The sequence below is a fragment of the Bidens hawaiensis genome, unplaced genomic scaffold, assembly GCF_021521415.1.
Source record: "Bidens hawaiensis isolate Kalapana, Puna unplaced genomic scaffold, B.hawaiensis_p1.1 tig00029807_1, whole genome shotgun sequence".
NCBI classification, from domain to species: domain Eukaryota; kingdom Viridiplantae; phylum Streptophyta; class Magnoliopsida; order Asterales; family Asteraceae; genus Bidens; species Bidens hawaiensis.
The window spans coordinates 191,735-207,996 of record NW_027494945.1 but is presented as its reverse complement, the minus strand read 5'-3'; the positions used below and the strand labels follow the sequence as shown (position 1 = coordinate 207,996).

The window sequence follows — 16,262 nt, the reverse complement described above, 5'->3', positions numbered from 1 at the left end:
GCTCATCCACAATATTTGGTACACACGCCTAATAAAACCTTGTAATTTAAACACATGTGCCACACACGCATTATTAGGCCACACACCTAATCTTATTTTGTTGCGCGCCACATCTTTATTTGATTACATGTCATATCATTATTACTGAGTCGCGCTACATTATCATTTACCTACGCGCCATACATCTTGCTTTCCAATTTTTGTGCTACTAAGTGTCACGGGTATTTTTCTATCAACTAACGAGTATTTCTCGTATAAACATAATATAACATAACATAACAAAACAGTGTAAGATTTGCTTAAGGTATTATAAAGTAACACCTCGTTCCCGGTTTATGTATCAACCAATATTGTTCGCTTTACACGCTCGATGAGCTTAGGAATCAATGGATGGGTTTCCTTGGAGAAATGACAGAAACCCAACAAAAGCAGCTTGCTTTGACTCTCTTAAAAACCCCTCAATCAATCAAATCCATCAAACACCTCCGATCCATCCACGTCTTCCTTCTCCGAACATGTCTTCACCGGAGCAGTTACGCCGTCGGAAACTTCGTCACCTGCTGTGCGAATTTGGGTCTCATGAACTATGCACTCCAACTGTTCGACCAAATGCCTGAACCAAATTCATTCGTTTGGAACACCATGATTAGAGGATTTCAACAAAACCACCAACCCAGACATGCTTTGAACCTTTTTGATCGAATGCGGACCGAACCCGTTAACCCGGATTGTTTTACGTACCCGTTTGTCGTTCGAGCGTGTACCGAGCTGACGGAGGATGTTAGAGCTAAATGTATACATGGGTTATTGTTCAAATCCGGGCTCGAGTTAGATACTTTTATCGGTACGAGTTTGATCGAATTCTACGGTGCGTTTGGTGATACGAACGCAGCGCGTCGTGTGTTTGATGAAATGCCGATGAAAGATAAGGTTGCGTGGACGGTTTTGTTGTCTTCGTGTGTCGATAAATGCAGTGACTTGCAGGCTGCACGTAAACTGTTTAATGAAATGCCGGGTAAAGATCTTGTGGTGTGGAACATTATGATCTTTCAGTATATTAAAGCCGGTGATGTTCAGAAAGCGTACGAACTTTTCACGTTTGCTCCCGTTAAGGATTTGTTAATGTATAATACGGTTTTAGGTGGATACGCGAGACATGGTGAAGTAGACAGGATGGTTAAGTTTTTTGATGATATGCCAACGAAAGACTTGGTATCTTGGAACACGATCATTGGTGGTTTAGTCCGTGACAACCGAGTCCAAGAAGCCATGAACCGGTTCTACCAAATGCTGAGTGAGAATATACACCCGAATGACATAACATTGGTTAGCCTTTTGTCTGCGTGTGCTCAAGTTGGTGCTTTGGATACAGGCAGATGGTTGCATACGTACATCGATAGGAACAATTACGGTTCTAACGTTGTTGTTGGGACGAGCTTATTGGATATGTATTCAAAATGTGGAGATTTGGAGAGTGCTGAGTACGTGTTTAATAAGTTGCAAAACCCGGATGTTGTTGCTTGGAATGCTATGATTATGGGCTTCTCGATGAACGGGCAAAGTGAGGCGAGTTTAAAGATGTACACGCGTATGAAAACGGGATCCGTTATGCCGAATGAAATCACCATTCTTGGTGTGCTATGTGCTTGTGTTCACGCGGGGTTTGTGAACGAGGGTCGTGAGTTGTTGAATAGTATGGTTAAAGATTTCGGTTTAGAACCGAGAGTAGAGCACTATGGTTGTATGGTTGATCTTCTCGGTCGGGCGGGTTTACTTGATGAAGCTTATGAGTTGATCCAAAGTATGCCGATGCAGCCACATATAGGGGTTTGGGGTGCACTTCTTGGTGCATGCAAGCTTCACAAGAAGGTTGAGTTAGCCGAAACAGCTATCAAACGGTTGAATGAGCTCGAGCATGAAGACGGGGGTTATCTTACTATGATGTCAAACATATATGCAAATGCAGGAAGGTGGGATGATGTGGCAAGAACACGAGAACTTATGAAACAAAAAGGATTTGATAAGTTGCGTGGGTGTAGTTCGATTGAGGTTAATGGTGATATTCATGAGTTTGGAGCCGAGGACAAGGTTCATCCGAGGGTGAAGGAGATTCATGAGATGATTGATGAGATTTTGAGTCGTTTAAGGTTGGAGGGACATGTTGCGAGCAGAAACGAGGTGTTTTTTGATGTGGAAGATGAAGAGAAAGATAAGGCGTTGTTGTATCATAGTGAGAAGATGGCGGTCGCTTTTGGGCTTATTGCTACGAGTAAAGGGACCGTTATACGGGTAGTGAAGAATTTAAGGATTTGTGGTGATTGTCATGCTGTGATGAAGTTAGTTTCCAAGAGTTTTGAAAGGGAGATTGTGATTAGAGATAGAAGCCGGTTTCATCATTTCAAGAACGGTTGTTGCTCGTGTGGAGATTATTGGTAAATTCTAGACACAAATCGATAAAAGAACAAATGCTTAAAGTTTAAGTGTTTAATCCACCTACTAATGCACAATTATGATAATCAAATGTTGTCCAATACTTATCAAAACTTGAGTTTTATTGCTTTGTGTTTGTGTCTCATGTAAGTGAACTAGAAACATTAGAAGTGTGTCAAGCTGTATACAAGAGTCCAAACTGAAACACAAATAAATAAATAAATAAATAAACAAATAAATAACTATTTATTATATAAAATATGTTAGCAAATACTGGATTAATAAATGTTTTACCAGAAAGAGTGTGACCGAAGCAAAAAAGACCCTCTTGCAGAAGAGGTCCATGACCACCAAATTCTTCTTCATCAACCTTGAGTATGATTGCATAATAACCATAGATGATACTAGAAGAAATAAGCAGAAATCTGAAACCAAATTAAACAGTTAATGATGTAAATTAATAACGATGCAAGCAAGCTATCCGAGTTAACTTACGTGACAAGCCAGATACCCCCGACCAAAGGAATCGCGCCCCATATTAATCCACATACAAGGGCCACTATTTGTCTAATCCAGTGAAGTACATCTCCTAATTAGTCCTGCAGTCAAACAAACAAGATTCTCACTAACTCAAAATCTATTATCATAACAGAATAACAAAAAACCAACTTTGTGACATCACATAATCTTATAATCCACCTTTATGCTACAAAACATTATCTCGGTTGATTCGCTCAACAAAATTTATATTGAAGAGGTATGTACCCGCCTCAACACCGAGCGAGGCGGGTCAACCCACAAGACATAGACAAGAGGCTTGAAATCAAGATATTATGAAGGCACAAAGCCAAAACCTATGCGCATGGCGTATATCACATGCTCATGCATCACATATGCTCATGCATCACATATGCTCACGCATCACATATGCTCACGCGTATCACATGCTCACGCACCATATATGCTCACGCATATCACATCTGCGCGTGGCGCATCCGCGCGTGGCGCATATCACATGCTCACGCATCATACATGCTCACGCATATCACATCTGCGCATGGCGCATCCGCGCGTGGCGTATATTACATATGCTTGTGCATATCACATCTGCGCATGAAACATCTGCGCGTGAGAATAAAGAGAAGACCTCGCGCATCCTCAGGATAAGCGCATATCACACATGCACATAATCAACCTCGTCCTTATCCAAATCAGGATAAGGACAACCTTGATTGTGCACGTCAGACAACCTTCCAGAAGGTATCCTTTAAGGAATAAGAATATGCAGATGTTGACAGCTACCAATGAAAGGTGGACAACTCAGCAAAACCCATGTGCTACCACGTGATTGCACATGGGTCAGGTAAAATACCTGGGTCAGAGAATAATCAATGAAAAAGCACCAGGTGTCCTAAGGACACGTGGCGCAAAGCAATAGGAGGAGGCCAAAAAGGCCCTAATTGGGTCTGAGCCCAATCATTGGAAACCCTAGCACTATAAATACCACATCAACTCCACAAGGAGAGGTACGCCATATTACGCTATATTACGCTATATTACACAATATTAAGCAATATTAAGCAATACAAGCTAGAAAATACATTCCAATTCCTTACTCACTCTCAGATTATTATCTTCTCCTACAATCTCTTATTCTCACACCGGAGGGTTACCCCAAAGAGGACCCCTCTGTCCCTTTCTGAGGGGTAAGTTTACGGTGCTGTTCATTTTGTAGGTGGAAGAATCCAGATTCCAGAGAACCATCGGTGAAATAGCATAATCATACCCGAGGAAAGTTGATCGTCTACCAGTGAGCCGATCCACGTTTCTTCATATATAAACTGCTTGATGAAATGGAGGAAGTTGGAGATGAATATGTGCTAGATTACATTTAAAAATACTAACTAAACAAGATTACATGTAAAAATACGAACTAGACAAGATTACATGTAAAACATACTAATTAGACAAGATTACATGTTAAGTGTACTTATTACATGTATTAAGATTTTAACTTCTTAATAGTGCCTTGGGGGTCCACATTTGGGGTCTCTGCTTTGATTTTGCGAAAACTGACATTCGGATTCTTTGTCTTACGTGTAGTGCTAAGGGTTACAAGCGAAACTCAAGTGTCTTCCAACATGGAAGATGTGAACTAAAATTTTATTCTAATAATGTTAGTTTTTTACATCATTAATTAGTTAAAAACTATGTTGCACGGGAACGGGAAACGGGCACGGGTACGAGAACGGGAAACTGCAAAACTCAAAAAATCAAGATTCGGGTACGGCACAGGTACGACAATAAATACATATAAAAAATAAATATATATATTACATAGGTAATTAATTATTAGTAACAAATAAATAAATATATAATTTTTATTTATATGTAATGTCATTTAAACATTTTATCATAAATTTATAAGTTGAGTACCAAATGCAAGCTAGTCTATATAGTGAGGGTTAAATGTTAAAATGCATAACCTAATTTAATACTATTTATGTAAACATTAACAAAGTTAAGGAACTAAATGCAAACAATTAAAATATCAAGGGGTTTATTGTTAATAATAAAGAGTCGCCTTCTTCTTCTTCTTCTTCTTCTTCATCCGTTTTCCGGCGCCGGAAACTGTATGTGGCGCTGGAAACGTTTAAAAATCGTCCCCAAAGTCCTGGAAACGTATCGAAACACTGTTGGAATTTTCGAAACGGTCAACGACCATCCCCAACTTTACAGAAACGGTCAAGAAACGTTTCCTACCGTCCCCGACGGCGTTTCCGTCCCCGGCGAGTTTCCGGGACGGGGTATGGCACCTAGGTCGCGTTTCCGTGCATCAGAGGTTAAAAATAATAAGTTTTGATAGCTTCATACAAAGAAAAGAAACCGGCAGGCACAAAGTTTATTGAATGACATGATGCATGTCAAATATAATCATGCATTCAAACAATGGTATCAAGATTGGGAGCCATAGATCATCGTATATCATCTTAAAAGGATTTAAAGAGTACTTATATATGCAGAAGAATATGAACTTTCGCCGGAAAACGCAGCTACAGTCGCCAGAAAAGTTGAACAGTGGCCGGAAAATTCCATTTTTAGTTGTTACGGTTTTGCTGATAAAAACCGGACTTACCGACCTCTGATCGAAGATCTTATTGGTGGCAGTGGTGGATCCAGAAAATATTTTCACAGGGGTCGAAAATATTCAAGCATCTGATGTGTATGCTAAATATTAAAATATTTTTGTCTCAATCCGGGTCAGTTCGGGTCGGGTCATATCATAAATAGATAAAACCAAATTAATTTTTATTACACTAGACAAACGCATCAATAGATTAAAATTTAATAATAAAGATACACTGTATCATTATAATTGTTCTCTACAAATTTTGTTTTCTTAGACATGTCTGCAACTGTGTGTGTATATATATAATCCTGACATTTTCAGAATAAATTAATAATCTAATTAAGTCTAAATAAACATAAAGCTAAATACTTGAAAAACAATAAGTCCAACCGAAATATAATGTTATTTATTTTCAGTTTTAGCATTTATAAATATTCCATATTAGTAAAATAAATTTAAGGTTGAGTCTTTTAGAAGAGTTGCATAGTATTAGTCACAATTGTTGTTTTGGAACAAGATATTTTGATGGGTGTGTTATTTTACAAATATAACCCTATTAACTAGTCTAAATTACTTTAAAAAATAAAAAAATGCCATCTTCTCCAAACTAAGACCTGTAACCATAAAAAAATTTTCCCATTGACCTCTTAACATTTTCACCCTTTGTTAAGTCATCTTTTCCCTTTTTCTTTCTTCAAAATTTCACAGGGTCGATGTCGAAATTTCAAAGGGGTCGGCCCAAAAATTATCATAAATATAACACTAGAAAATGGAATTTCACAGGGGACGGCCGACCCTGCAGCTTGGCCGTAGATCCGCCCCTGATTGGTGGAAATCTTCATTCTTCATTTATATGCCATGAACACTCAGTTAAAATTTGAGACCGATCTGACAGTTAGATCTTCAGGAATCGTCGTGTCTTTGTGGGCTATTTCCTCAAAAACGGGAACTGGAGAAGTGTGTTTTCTTGAGGTGTGGAGGCAATGATGGTTATGAATTAGATGTTGGCTATATTTATAGAAAGATGGTAAGGTTTCATGTTTAACTTTTCATATAATGACACTTACTCCTCTCCTACTTTAGATAATTACATTTATCTTCTACAATTTTATTAAACACAATACCTTTCAAAAATTAAACGAAATTTGGGATGCTACATATATTCACTTCAATACCAACAACATTACAATGATTATGACAAAATAAAGCTCAGTACTCTATGTGGAAATCTGAATCTCTACTAGTATGGACGGATAAGTTTATATTTATAGACTTGTCATATACGCCGTATATGTACATATACGCTGTATAAGTACATATCCACTGGATATGGTACATATAAGCCCATATTACATATTAAACCTATTTCCAATACAAAATACAAGATCCTAGCACTAGACATTATGCACTAACACATGGTATCAGAGCTGATGACTAAAACATAAAAGTCGACGTCATGACCAAAGAAACAGACAAGAAAAAAAACAAAGGTGGATTGTGTTGATGCTAAACTAAGCCTCACATATGGCTTGACATCCAATCAATACCAAAATAATTTGAAGATGTTCTCGGGAGGATGCGTGACAACAAACGATAGCGGACAAAGCGTAAATGCAACAGGTAGAAGTGATCGTGGTGAAAACTCGATCATTGATTCGGGTGCCACTGATCATATCATGCACAAAGATTCTGTTTTAAGTAATGTAGTTAAAAGTTTTCATAAAGCTTCTGTAACCATCCCTAATGGGTATGCGATAGCCGTTAAAGGGAAATGGACTAAAGCATGTCCCAAACACTGTTACCCTTTACCCGAAATTGACTTGAAGGTGGACACGCTAGTAACGTTTGTTACAAATGTTTCCTGGACGCCTATAAAGGGTATCACCATATCCACATGGCGGTAGCAGATCAAGACAAAACCGCATTCCGAACAGACAATGGGACATATTGTTACAAAATGATGTCGTTTGGGCTGAAGAATACGGGATCCACATACCAACGTCTGATGAATCGAGAATTCAAAGAACAGATCGGAAGAAACTTTAAAGTCTACATGGACAACCTTGTCATTAAAAGTAACGCCGAATCAGCGTTGTTGAAGAACATCGAAGAAACCTTCAAAACACTCCGTAGGATTAGCATGAGACTCAACCCAGGTAAATGTTCCTTCGGATTGGAGGAATGGAATTTATTGGCGTTATTGTCACCACAAGTGGCTTCATGTCAAACCCGGAAAATGTGGAAGCTATAGTCAAAATGCCTTCTCCCACCACGGTCAAACAAGTCCAAACGTTGAACGGACGATTGGTTGCTCTGAACTGATTCATGTCAAACCATGCTGACAAATCCTTCCCGTTCGAATCAACTTTAAGAAACTGTATGAAGAAAACACAGTTCCGATGGACAACAGAGGTAGAAACCACTAAAATGTATCTGGCCGCATCTGACAGAGCAGTTGTCGCAATACTGCTCGTAGATATGGACAGCGTTCAAACGTCCATTTACTACATTAGTCGCATGCTGACAGATGCGGAAACCAGATACTCCACCTTAGAAAAATTGGTCCTTGTACTAGTCCAAGCAACGCGTCGATTGCGTAGATATTTTCAAGGACACCCGATCAATGTTCTCACCAATTATCGGCTACAGCATGTACTTTGCAAGCAAGAACTCTCAGGCAAATTAGCCAAATGAGCTATCGAACTGGGAGAACATGCAATAGAATATAAACCATGGCCCGCGATCAAAGGCCAATTTATGGCTGATTTCATAGCTGAAGTACCTGCAACGCGGGAAGTAGAGTGCCAAAAGGAATTGCAACCTCACACAAATCAACAAAAAGAACACGTCTGACAATTGTACACAGACGGTGAATCAAATGATGAAGGATTGGGCGCGAGACTGTAGCTAAAGGACCTAGAAGGCCACGAGTTCACATACGCCATTCGTCTAGACATTAAAAGTACAAATAATGAGGCGGAGTATGAATCGCTCTTGGCGGGTCTAAGAATAACAAAAAACTTGGGGCCAATCATTTAGAGGCCTACGTGGACTATATGCTAGTAGCAAACCAAATTGAAGGCGCGTATGAGGCAAAAGATGATCAGACGGCCTCATACCTCGCGCAAGCTAAATCGCTAATGCTATACTTTACAACATGCAAGGTGAAACATATAAAAGCGAAGTGAGAACAAACAAGCAGACGTGCTTAGAAAATTAGCATCGGTAAGTATTGACTATTTGGCAAAGGATATCCGAGTGGAGGTCCTCGATAACCCCTCTGTCGCCGCTAGAGAAGTTTGTGTTGTTTGTACAAGCAACACCATGTAACATCCAGAATTTCCATGGATAATATTTAAATATTATTTACGTTGGAAGAATTAATTTGAGTTGGTAGAAAAATAATAATAATAAAAAAAATATGGTAATCTAAAATAAATGGAATTAAATGATGGACTTTTGATGAAGATGGGTCTAAGGTTCATGGGCTTAAGGGTATAAATACCCCTTAAACCCTAAATCTTTTCTATCTCCATCATTCTACACCTTAGCCTACGCCATCAAAAACACACACTTAAGCCAAACAGTCTCTACACTATTCTAGTCAACGATCCAAGAGCAACTGAAGGTAATAATTCATTTATCTCAGCTGACCCAACATTATAGAACCCGACACCGCAGCCCCAGGATGTCGGACGAGCCGTTTGGATCTAGATCTAGCTTTTATCGGGTGTTTAATCCATAAGAAACGAGCCTAAGGGTCACCTTAGCTTGAATCTAGACCACCCAAAGCTACCTACCTGAACCATAAACAATCAAAATCCAACCAAACGTGGTGGTTAACAACGGCTGACGGTGCCAGAATTGTTGAAAAAACCCTAAAAACGCGTTAAAGATAAGTTGAGCTGCACATATCCGGCGGATATGTATATACGGGCGTATATGTACAACTGTACATATACGGCGTATATGTTATATACATATACGACGCATATGTCACTTGACATATATGGCGGATATGTAGGTTTGACATATACAACGGATATGTAGGTTTAACATATACGACATATATGTAATGAAACGTACACGGGGGGTTTGAACTTCAGTTTTCTGATTAGGTTTTTAATAAATACTTATTAATGAAAATATATTTTTTTCAATCTGACCATGACAGCTTAACCCCAGCCAAGGGCTCTGCCCCTCGAACCCCACTAGGGGCGAGAAGATCCCAGTGATGAAATTCTAGTTTGTCAGAAACTTATTGCATCTAGCATGATTAGTATTTAGAATCTTGAAAGAGTTGTAAGGGCATATCATGCAAACAAATAACAGTTATGGCAAGGGTACAACATCCGTGCCTATAACATTAAGATCGTTCAGGAGTCTTTGGTTTGCCCAGTTCGTGCAATTCAACAGATTTCACAACTTGAAGAAACTATACGTCAAACAAACCGCGCGATGAGAGCTTTTATGGCCGGTAGGGATGCCGCGATTATCCTAGAGAACAAGAAACGGTCAAAGGAACGTGAAACTACTTTCGTACTCGAGGAAGTTCCAAACCAAACAGGTAGTGCGGTTAAAGGGGGGCTATGAACTTCAAGCTTCGTTGTTTCATTAAAAAAGAGGTTGCTACAGGTAACGTCCTTGATGACAAGGATATTGATGACCGGAATATTAGCAAACCAAAGAAAAATAGTGCGGGTGCGGCCTGGTCTTCTAACCTACAACAAGTCATGATACAAGGGGAAAACCACAAAGATGCGCAAAACCGCAAGAAGAACTGGTTTGTGCATTGTGGTGGAGGCGAGTACTAGTGCCTTTAACAAGCACGCCATGGTTCGAAGAGTACTCAACAAGTATACAACGGAGGTCGAGGTGATCGATAGCAACCAGACGTTCTTGTTAGATCAAGAACATCTTCGTACCGTCATCCCGCGCGTTGGAGAGCGTGCTAGGATAGTTATTGGTGCGCACCAAGGAATGGATGCCCTAGTTCTCTCGCTTAATATGAAGATGTCTGCAACAAAGGTGCAAGTTATTGAGAAGGGTTTATATGCTAGGAGAGTTATAGAAGGTATCCCCTACAAAGACATATGTGAGGTTCATACATGTAAAGAAAATTAATTGTTGGATCAGGTTCATATACGTACAAAGACATGATGATATTTTGTTTGTAAAGATTCATAGCTGCATATATACACAATATATATGTTGCTAATTGCTGGTTTCTTTTCATATACAAAGACATGATGATATTTTGTTTGTAAAGGATTCATTGCTGTATAGCTAGCCAATATGTTGCTACAATAAAGAAAGCAGAAAACTCTTTACATGTTATTTTATGTGTGTGACTGGTGTTTAATTATTTAATTAAAAAAAAGTGCATTGTTAAGAACTCAATTTAGGGTTAAAAGTGACAAACCGTTTGAATGAATTGAAAATTTTGTTATTATTAGATGGTTACATACGCACATCAATAGGAACAATTTCGGTTCTAACGTTGTTGTCAGGACGAGCCTATGTGGACAGAAGATTAACGCTGATCGATGGAGTTATCGACTATTAAGTCTTTTTGATCCGTAATTGTTCCTATCCAATAAGAACACTTACTACTCAATGATTTATTTATTTAATGCTTTATATTAATTAAAACCGCAAACCTGCATTTGCATATTTTGTTTTATTTAGGGGAGAGTTCAACACAAAAAATATTTTTGAAACAAATTTTGATCGGTCCAACCAACGAAACGGTAAGGCGGCTACAGGTAATGAAGACATTGCATAAGACACAAAATAATAAAGAAAACAAAGTCCTGCTGATAATTATCGCGAAGTGGTGATTAGTTTAAATGCTTAACCCACCTACTAATGCACAATTTCAATGCTTGGAATATCAAAACTTCAGTTTTTTGCTTTGTGCCTCACGCAAGTGAACTAGAAAACATCAGAATTGTGCCAAGCTGTACACAAGAGTCCAAGCCAGCTGAAACAATGAAAAAAAAAACATAAATATTTTTTAAAAACAGTAGTTTTTTTATACAAAATGTGTTAGTAAATAATGTGTTAAATACCAGAAAAAGTGTGACTGAAGCAAAAAGACCCTCTTGAAGAAGAGGTCCATGACCACCAAATTCTTCTTCGTCAACCTTGAGTATGATTGCATAATAACCATAGATGATACCACAAGAAATAAGCAGAAATCTGAAACCAAATTAAACAGTTAATGATGTAAATTAATAATGATGCAATCAAGCTATCCGAGTTAACTTACGTGACAAGCCAGATACCCCCGACCAAAGGAATCGCGCCCCATATTAACCCACATACAAGGGCGACTATTTGTCTAATCCAGTGAAGTACATCTCCTAATTGGTCCTGCACTCAAACAAACAAGATTCTCAGTAACTCAAAATCTATTATCATAATAGAATAACAAAAAACCAACTTTGTGACATCACAAAATCTGATCATCCGCCGTTACGCTACAAAAAATTATCTCGGTTGATTCGCTCTAGAAAGTTCATATAAAATGCTTGATAAAATGGTGGAGCAAGTAGGAGATGAAAATAGTAACTAGACAAGATTACATGTAAAAATAGTAACTAGACAAGATTACTTGTAAAAATACCAATTAGTGAATATTACATGTAAAAGTACTAATTAGACAAGATTACATGTAAAAATACTAATTAGACAAGATCACATGCTAAATATACTTATTACATGTATTAAGATTTTAACTTCCTAATAGCGACTTTGTGGTCCACATTTGGAGCCTCTGCTCCGATTTTACGAAAATTTGCCATTCGGATTCTTAGTCTTATGTGTAGTGCTAACTGCTAAGATTTACAAGTGAAACTCAAGTGTCTTCCAACATGTAAGTTGTGAATTGAAATGTTATTCTAATAATGTTAGTTTTTACATCATTAATTAGTAAAAAAATAATAATACTTGATAGCTTCATACAAAAAAAAGAAACCGACAGGCACAAAGTTTATTAAATGGCATGATGCATGTCAAATATAATCATGCATTCAAACAATGGCATCAAAGAATGGGTGCCACGGATCACATACTTTTTGCAAGAAATTAATGAAAGTAATAACTAATAAGTGGTTGATACTTGACAGGTCAGATGGATGATGAAAATGGCACAACAAGAATGAAAGATATTGCAGACTTTTGTTTGATTCTGATGACTTAACCGAAGCTTCTAGGTTTGTTTTATTTAAAAAAAGCAAGAATCACACCAAAGCGACACGGTTTAAAATCGAGTCACAAAGTGCCTACATAAAAAATTTATATATATATCCCGCAGGTTTTAGCATATCCTACCCAAATTTAGCTATAAATAAGCTTTATATGTTATATAATATACACATTTTCTAAATGCACAACATTAACTCGCCATGTACGAGAGGCACGAACTCAGGCCCTTTTTTTTGTGAAAACATCAAGCTTCTATTGGAGAAATTGGATCGAACAGCAGCAATTAAACATCAGATACTATCATACTAATCAACAATTATTCGACTCTTTTATTATAAACCAGAAAACAGAAAACCACGCAATAAACCTATTTATGCTAGACAAGACTTCTGTCTAGACTCAAAATTCCTACTTAGAAGCAACAAAGTAATAAACAAAAACTCTTTAAACAATTATCTCTAACTCAAATTACAATGACCCTACAAATATAACCAAACAACTAAGAATTATCTTCCAATTTGTGGCTTTATCTTCAACCCATATGAACTACTTATGCTAGTAGAGCGAGCATATACAATGCATCAATCTAAAGCGAAAGCGTGTTGCTAATACCACCAAACCTAGTCCTAGAGCAGATACATAGACTTGTCTCGTTTGTGTTGTACTAGTTGTGGTATGGCATGACATATATATATATATATATATATATATATATATATATGCTATAGTTGTTAAATGTATTAATGTGTATGAAATATGAAATTTAGAAGTGGTTTTGGAAAAACAAGTGTGCATTGAATACTTCAAACTGCAACTGAACAATGGCATCAATTCCCTTACAACATTAAAATCTTAAAGTAAAGTACCACATTAACCTTTTAAGCTTACTAATGGCTGGCAATTTGTGTCTTAACAGGTTTAACTGGTAAGAAGTGACGTGCGTAACACAAATATCAAACATGAATATGACTCGCTTAACTACTTTATATGCCATGACTATAATACAGTTTTAAGTTTTGTGTACCAATAAGGGTAAATGATGGAGTCTTGCCTACTAATTTCAATTATTTAAGAATATAAAAAAATCGCATACCACACTTTTTTTTATTAACAGGTCTTGTCGTGTCTTAAACAGGAATCCAATTGCCGGCATTGAGTGAGACCCTAACAACTACACTTAACATCTACTAGATCCATAATTTGGTAGCTAACTAAACCAAATCAAAGGTAATTACTAAATCTAAGATATGTCCACTTAACATCTACACAACAAACAATTGAATTTGATTATAAACAATGCAACGAATGAATATAATATAAATAAAAGATGGAATTGAATTGAATTGTTTATAGAAGAAGAATAAACAGACAGACCTTATCCCAGGAAGCTTCTGGATCAAGCAATTTGGCGAATTTGGAAGAAGGGGATGATGATGATGATAAGTGGTTCTGATCTTGGAGGTTTAACTTTGCTGATTTTTTCTCTTTCATGCTTGTTATTGTTAGATCGAGATAAGATTAATATTATTATTGGTTATTGGTAGGTAATCGTCAACAGAGATGGATGAGACCATATTAGATTAGATTAGGGTTTAATTGGATGAAACAGCAAAGCAAAGCAGTTAGACAGACTGTTGGTGATATTAGATTAGAGATGATGATGATCTATTGATTACTATAAATCTATATTATATATAAACGAAAACCCAAAAAATCCTATGTAGTTCTTTTTTTCGGAGTCATCAGATTTACTTAATTTTTAAATGGAGAATTCTTATGCATTTGACCTGAATTCTTGGGTATGGGTCTTACCAAACCCAGATATTCCTTAAACGGGTTATAACATCTCATTAAATTAAAAACTAATCTCACCAAATTATTGATGTAAAAATCCTATAAAATATGATATAATAAAAATTAATATCTTATTTATTTTAAAAAAGTTATATATTAATGAAAACCCAAAAATCCTAGGTGTCGCGATGAGGTCGCTCCCCCCTTTTTTGGAGTCACCAGATTTGTTTGATTTTTAAATGGAGGCTTCTCATGCATTTGACCCAAATTCACGGCTATGGGTCTTATCAAACCCAAATATTTCTTAAACGGGTTATAACATCTCATTAAATTAAAAACTAACCTCACCAAACATTTGATTTAAAAATCCTATAAAGTAGAAAGTAGGGATATACCCAACATTAATATATGATTTAATTAAAAAAGTTATATATTACTTATAATTAAAAACCAATTTTATAGTAAAAAAATAATAATAAACGGGTATTGGGTCTCATCTATCCCATATAGCATTTAAACCGGGTTATATCTCATTTATTTATGAAACAATTTATCATCAAACCATAAGTATATTATTATCTTTATACAATAAAAAAAATAAAAATTCAAAAAATAATATTATAAACAAATAAGATAAAACAACCCCCGTAATACGGGGAATAAAAACTAGTTATATATATTTGTTGAAGAAAATAATATAATCTCTCTTTTTTATGATTTTAAATAAAATATATAATACAATAATCCTTAACGTATGAAAATACTTATATTTACGAAATTGATCCACATCACAAGATCTCGTAATCATCAATATGGATCGTCAATCGATCAATTTTTTTACTTTTCTTCACGAAACCCGTTTTGAGCGTATTATAATTTTCTTGAGTGTTTTTTGTATTTTGGCTTTGAGCGTTTTTGTATTTTTGGCTTGAGTGTACTCACGTACGTTTTTGTACATTAAGAATTAGTGTACGTTAACCTAACTCTATAATTTTATATACCTATAAAAAATTGTGTCACACTTTTGGTTGTTCTCTACCCTCTTTGATCTGTGATTGGTTATGCGTTAAAAATAATATATATGTATTAAATCAAAACAAAACTACATTAAAAAACAGAAATAAATCATTACAAGATATAAAATAATAAAACAATTAAAAACAAAACCTAAAAAAAACCGTAACAAGGGGGTGCAATATATTTATTCACTCAAAACAACAAAAAGAATTTAATTGCAAAAATTAATAACACTTTGGGTTTGAAGTGTTTAGAGAGGTCTTGGGTTCAGGTCTTTCAGACAAAAAAAAACGATTAAAAAATGTGTTGTTGAGTTATAGGAAAATTCGAGTGATAGACGCTATCAAAACATACTCCACAAGTCTGTTAACCATCTTTTGTATATGTAACTACTCTAGATTGAAAACGATTACAAACACAAAAAATAATTTAGAACCTAGTCTTTTAACTTAATTATCTAAAGTGAACACAATTGTCATAGTTGTATATCTGAAGTGAACACAAGTGTCATAGTTGCTCCTTTGAAACCCATGAGTGATGGTATACACATTAGATCTCTTGTACCATTGGATGGGTGACTATTTGAGACTACATAATGATTTCTTCAATAAACTTCATTACCCTCAACCTCACATCCTTATAGGCTTATAGCTAGCTGATTCATGTAAATTCAAGGTTTCCA

At 36.4% G+C, this 16,262-nt stretch overlaps 1 protein-coding gene and 1 pseudogene across 1 annotated transcript; one reads left to right on the top strand and one right to left on the bottom strand.

Annotated features, from left to right (window-relative positions):
- The first annotated feature begins 333 nt into the window (after positions 1–333).
- Positions 334–2,519, top strand: LOC143579470 (pentatricopeptide repeat-containing protein At2g01510, mitochondrial pseudogene; annotated as a pseudogene).
- An 8,375-nt stretch (positions 2,520–10,894) lies between these two features.
- LOC143579469 (uncharacterized) lies at positions 10,895–14,387 on the bottom strand. Its single transcript, XM_077062768.1, has 4 exons — positions 14,144–14,387; positions 11,832–11,935; positions 11,632–11,761; positions 10,895–11,543 (listed from the first exon to the last, which is right to left on the bottom strand). The coding sequence occupies exons 1-4, from the start codon at positions 14,258–14,260 to the stop codon at positions 11,505–11,507; spliced, it is 390 nt and encodes a 129-aa protein (XP_076918883.1). The 5' UTR covers positions 14,261–14,387; the 3' UTR covers positions 10,895–11,504.
- Between the last annotated feature and the right edge of the window lie 1,875 nt (positions 14,388–16,262).

Bases quoted from the DNA above. Each gene is read 5' to 3' on its own strand.
- LOC143579469 (XM_077062768.1), bottom strand. From the start codon at position 14,260: ATGAAAGAGAAAAAATCAGCAAAGTTAAACCTCCAAGATCAGAACCAC. The intron at 11,936-14,143 runs GTCTGTCTGTTT...GTTTGAGTGCAG, and splicing joins CAGAAGCTTCCTGGGATAAG to GACCAATTAGGAGATGTACT. The intron at 11,544-11,631 runs GTATTTAACACA...TCATTGTTTCAG, and splicing joins CTTCAGTCACACTTTTTCTG to CTGGCTTGGACTCTTGTGTA.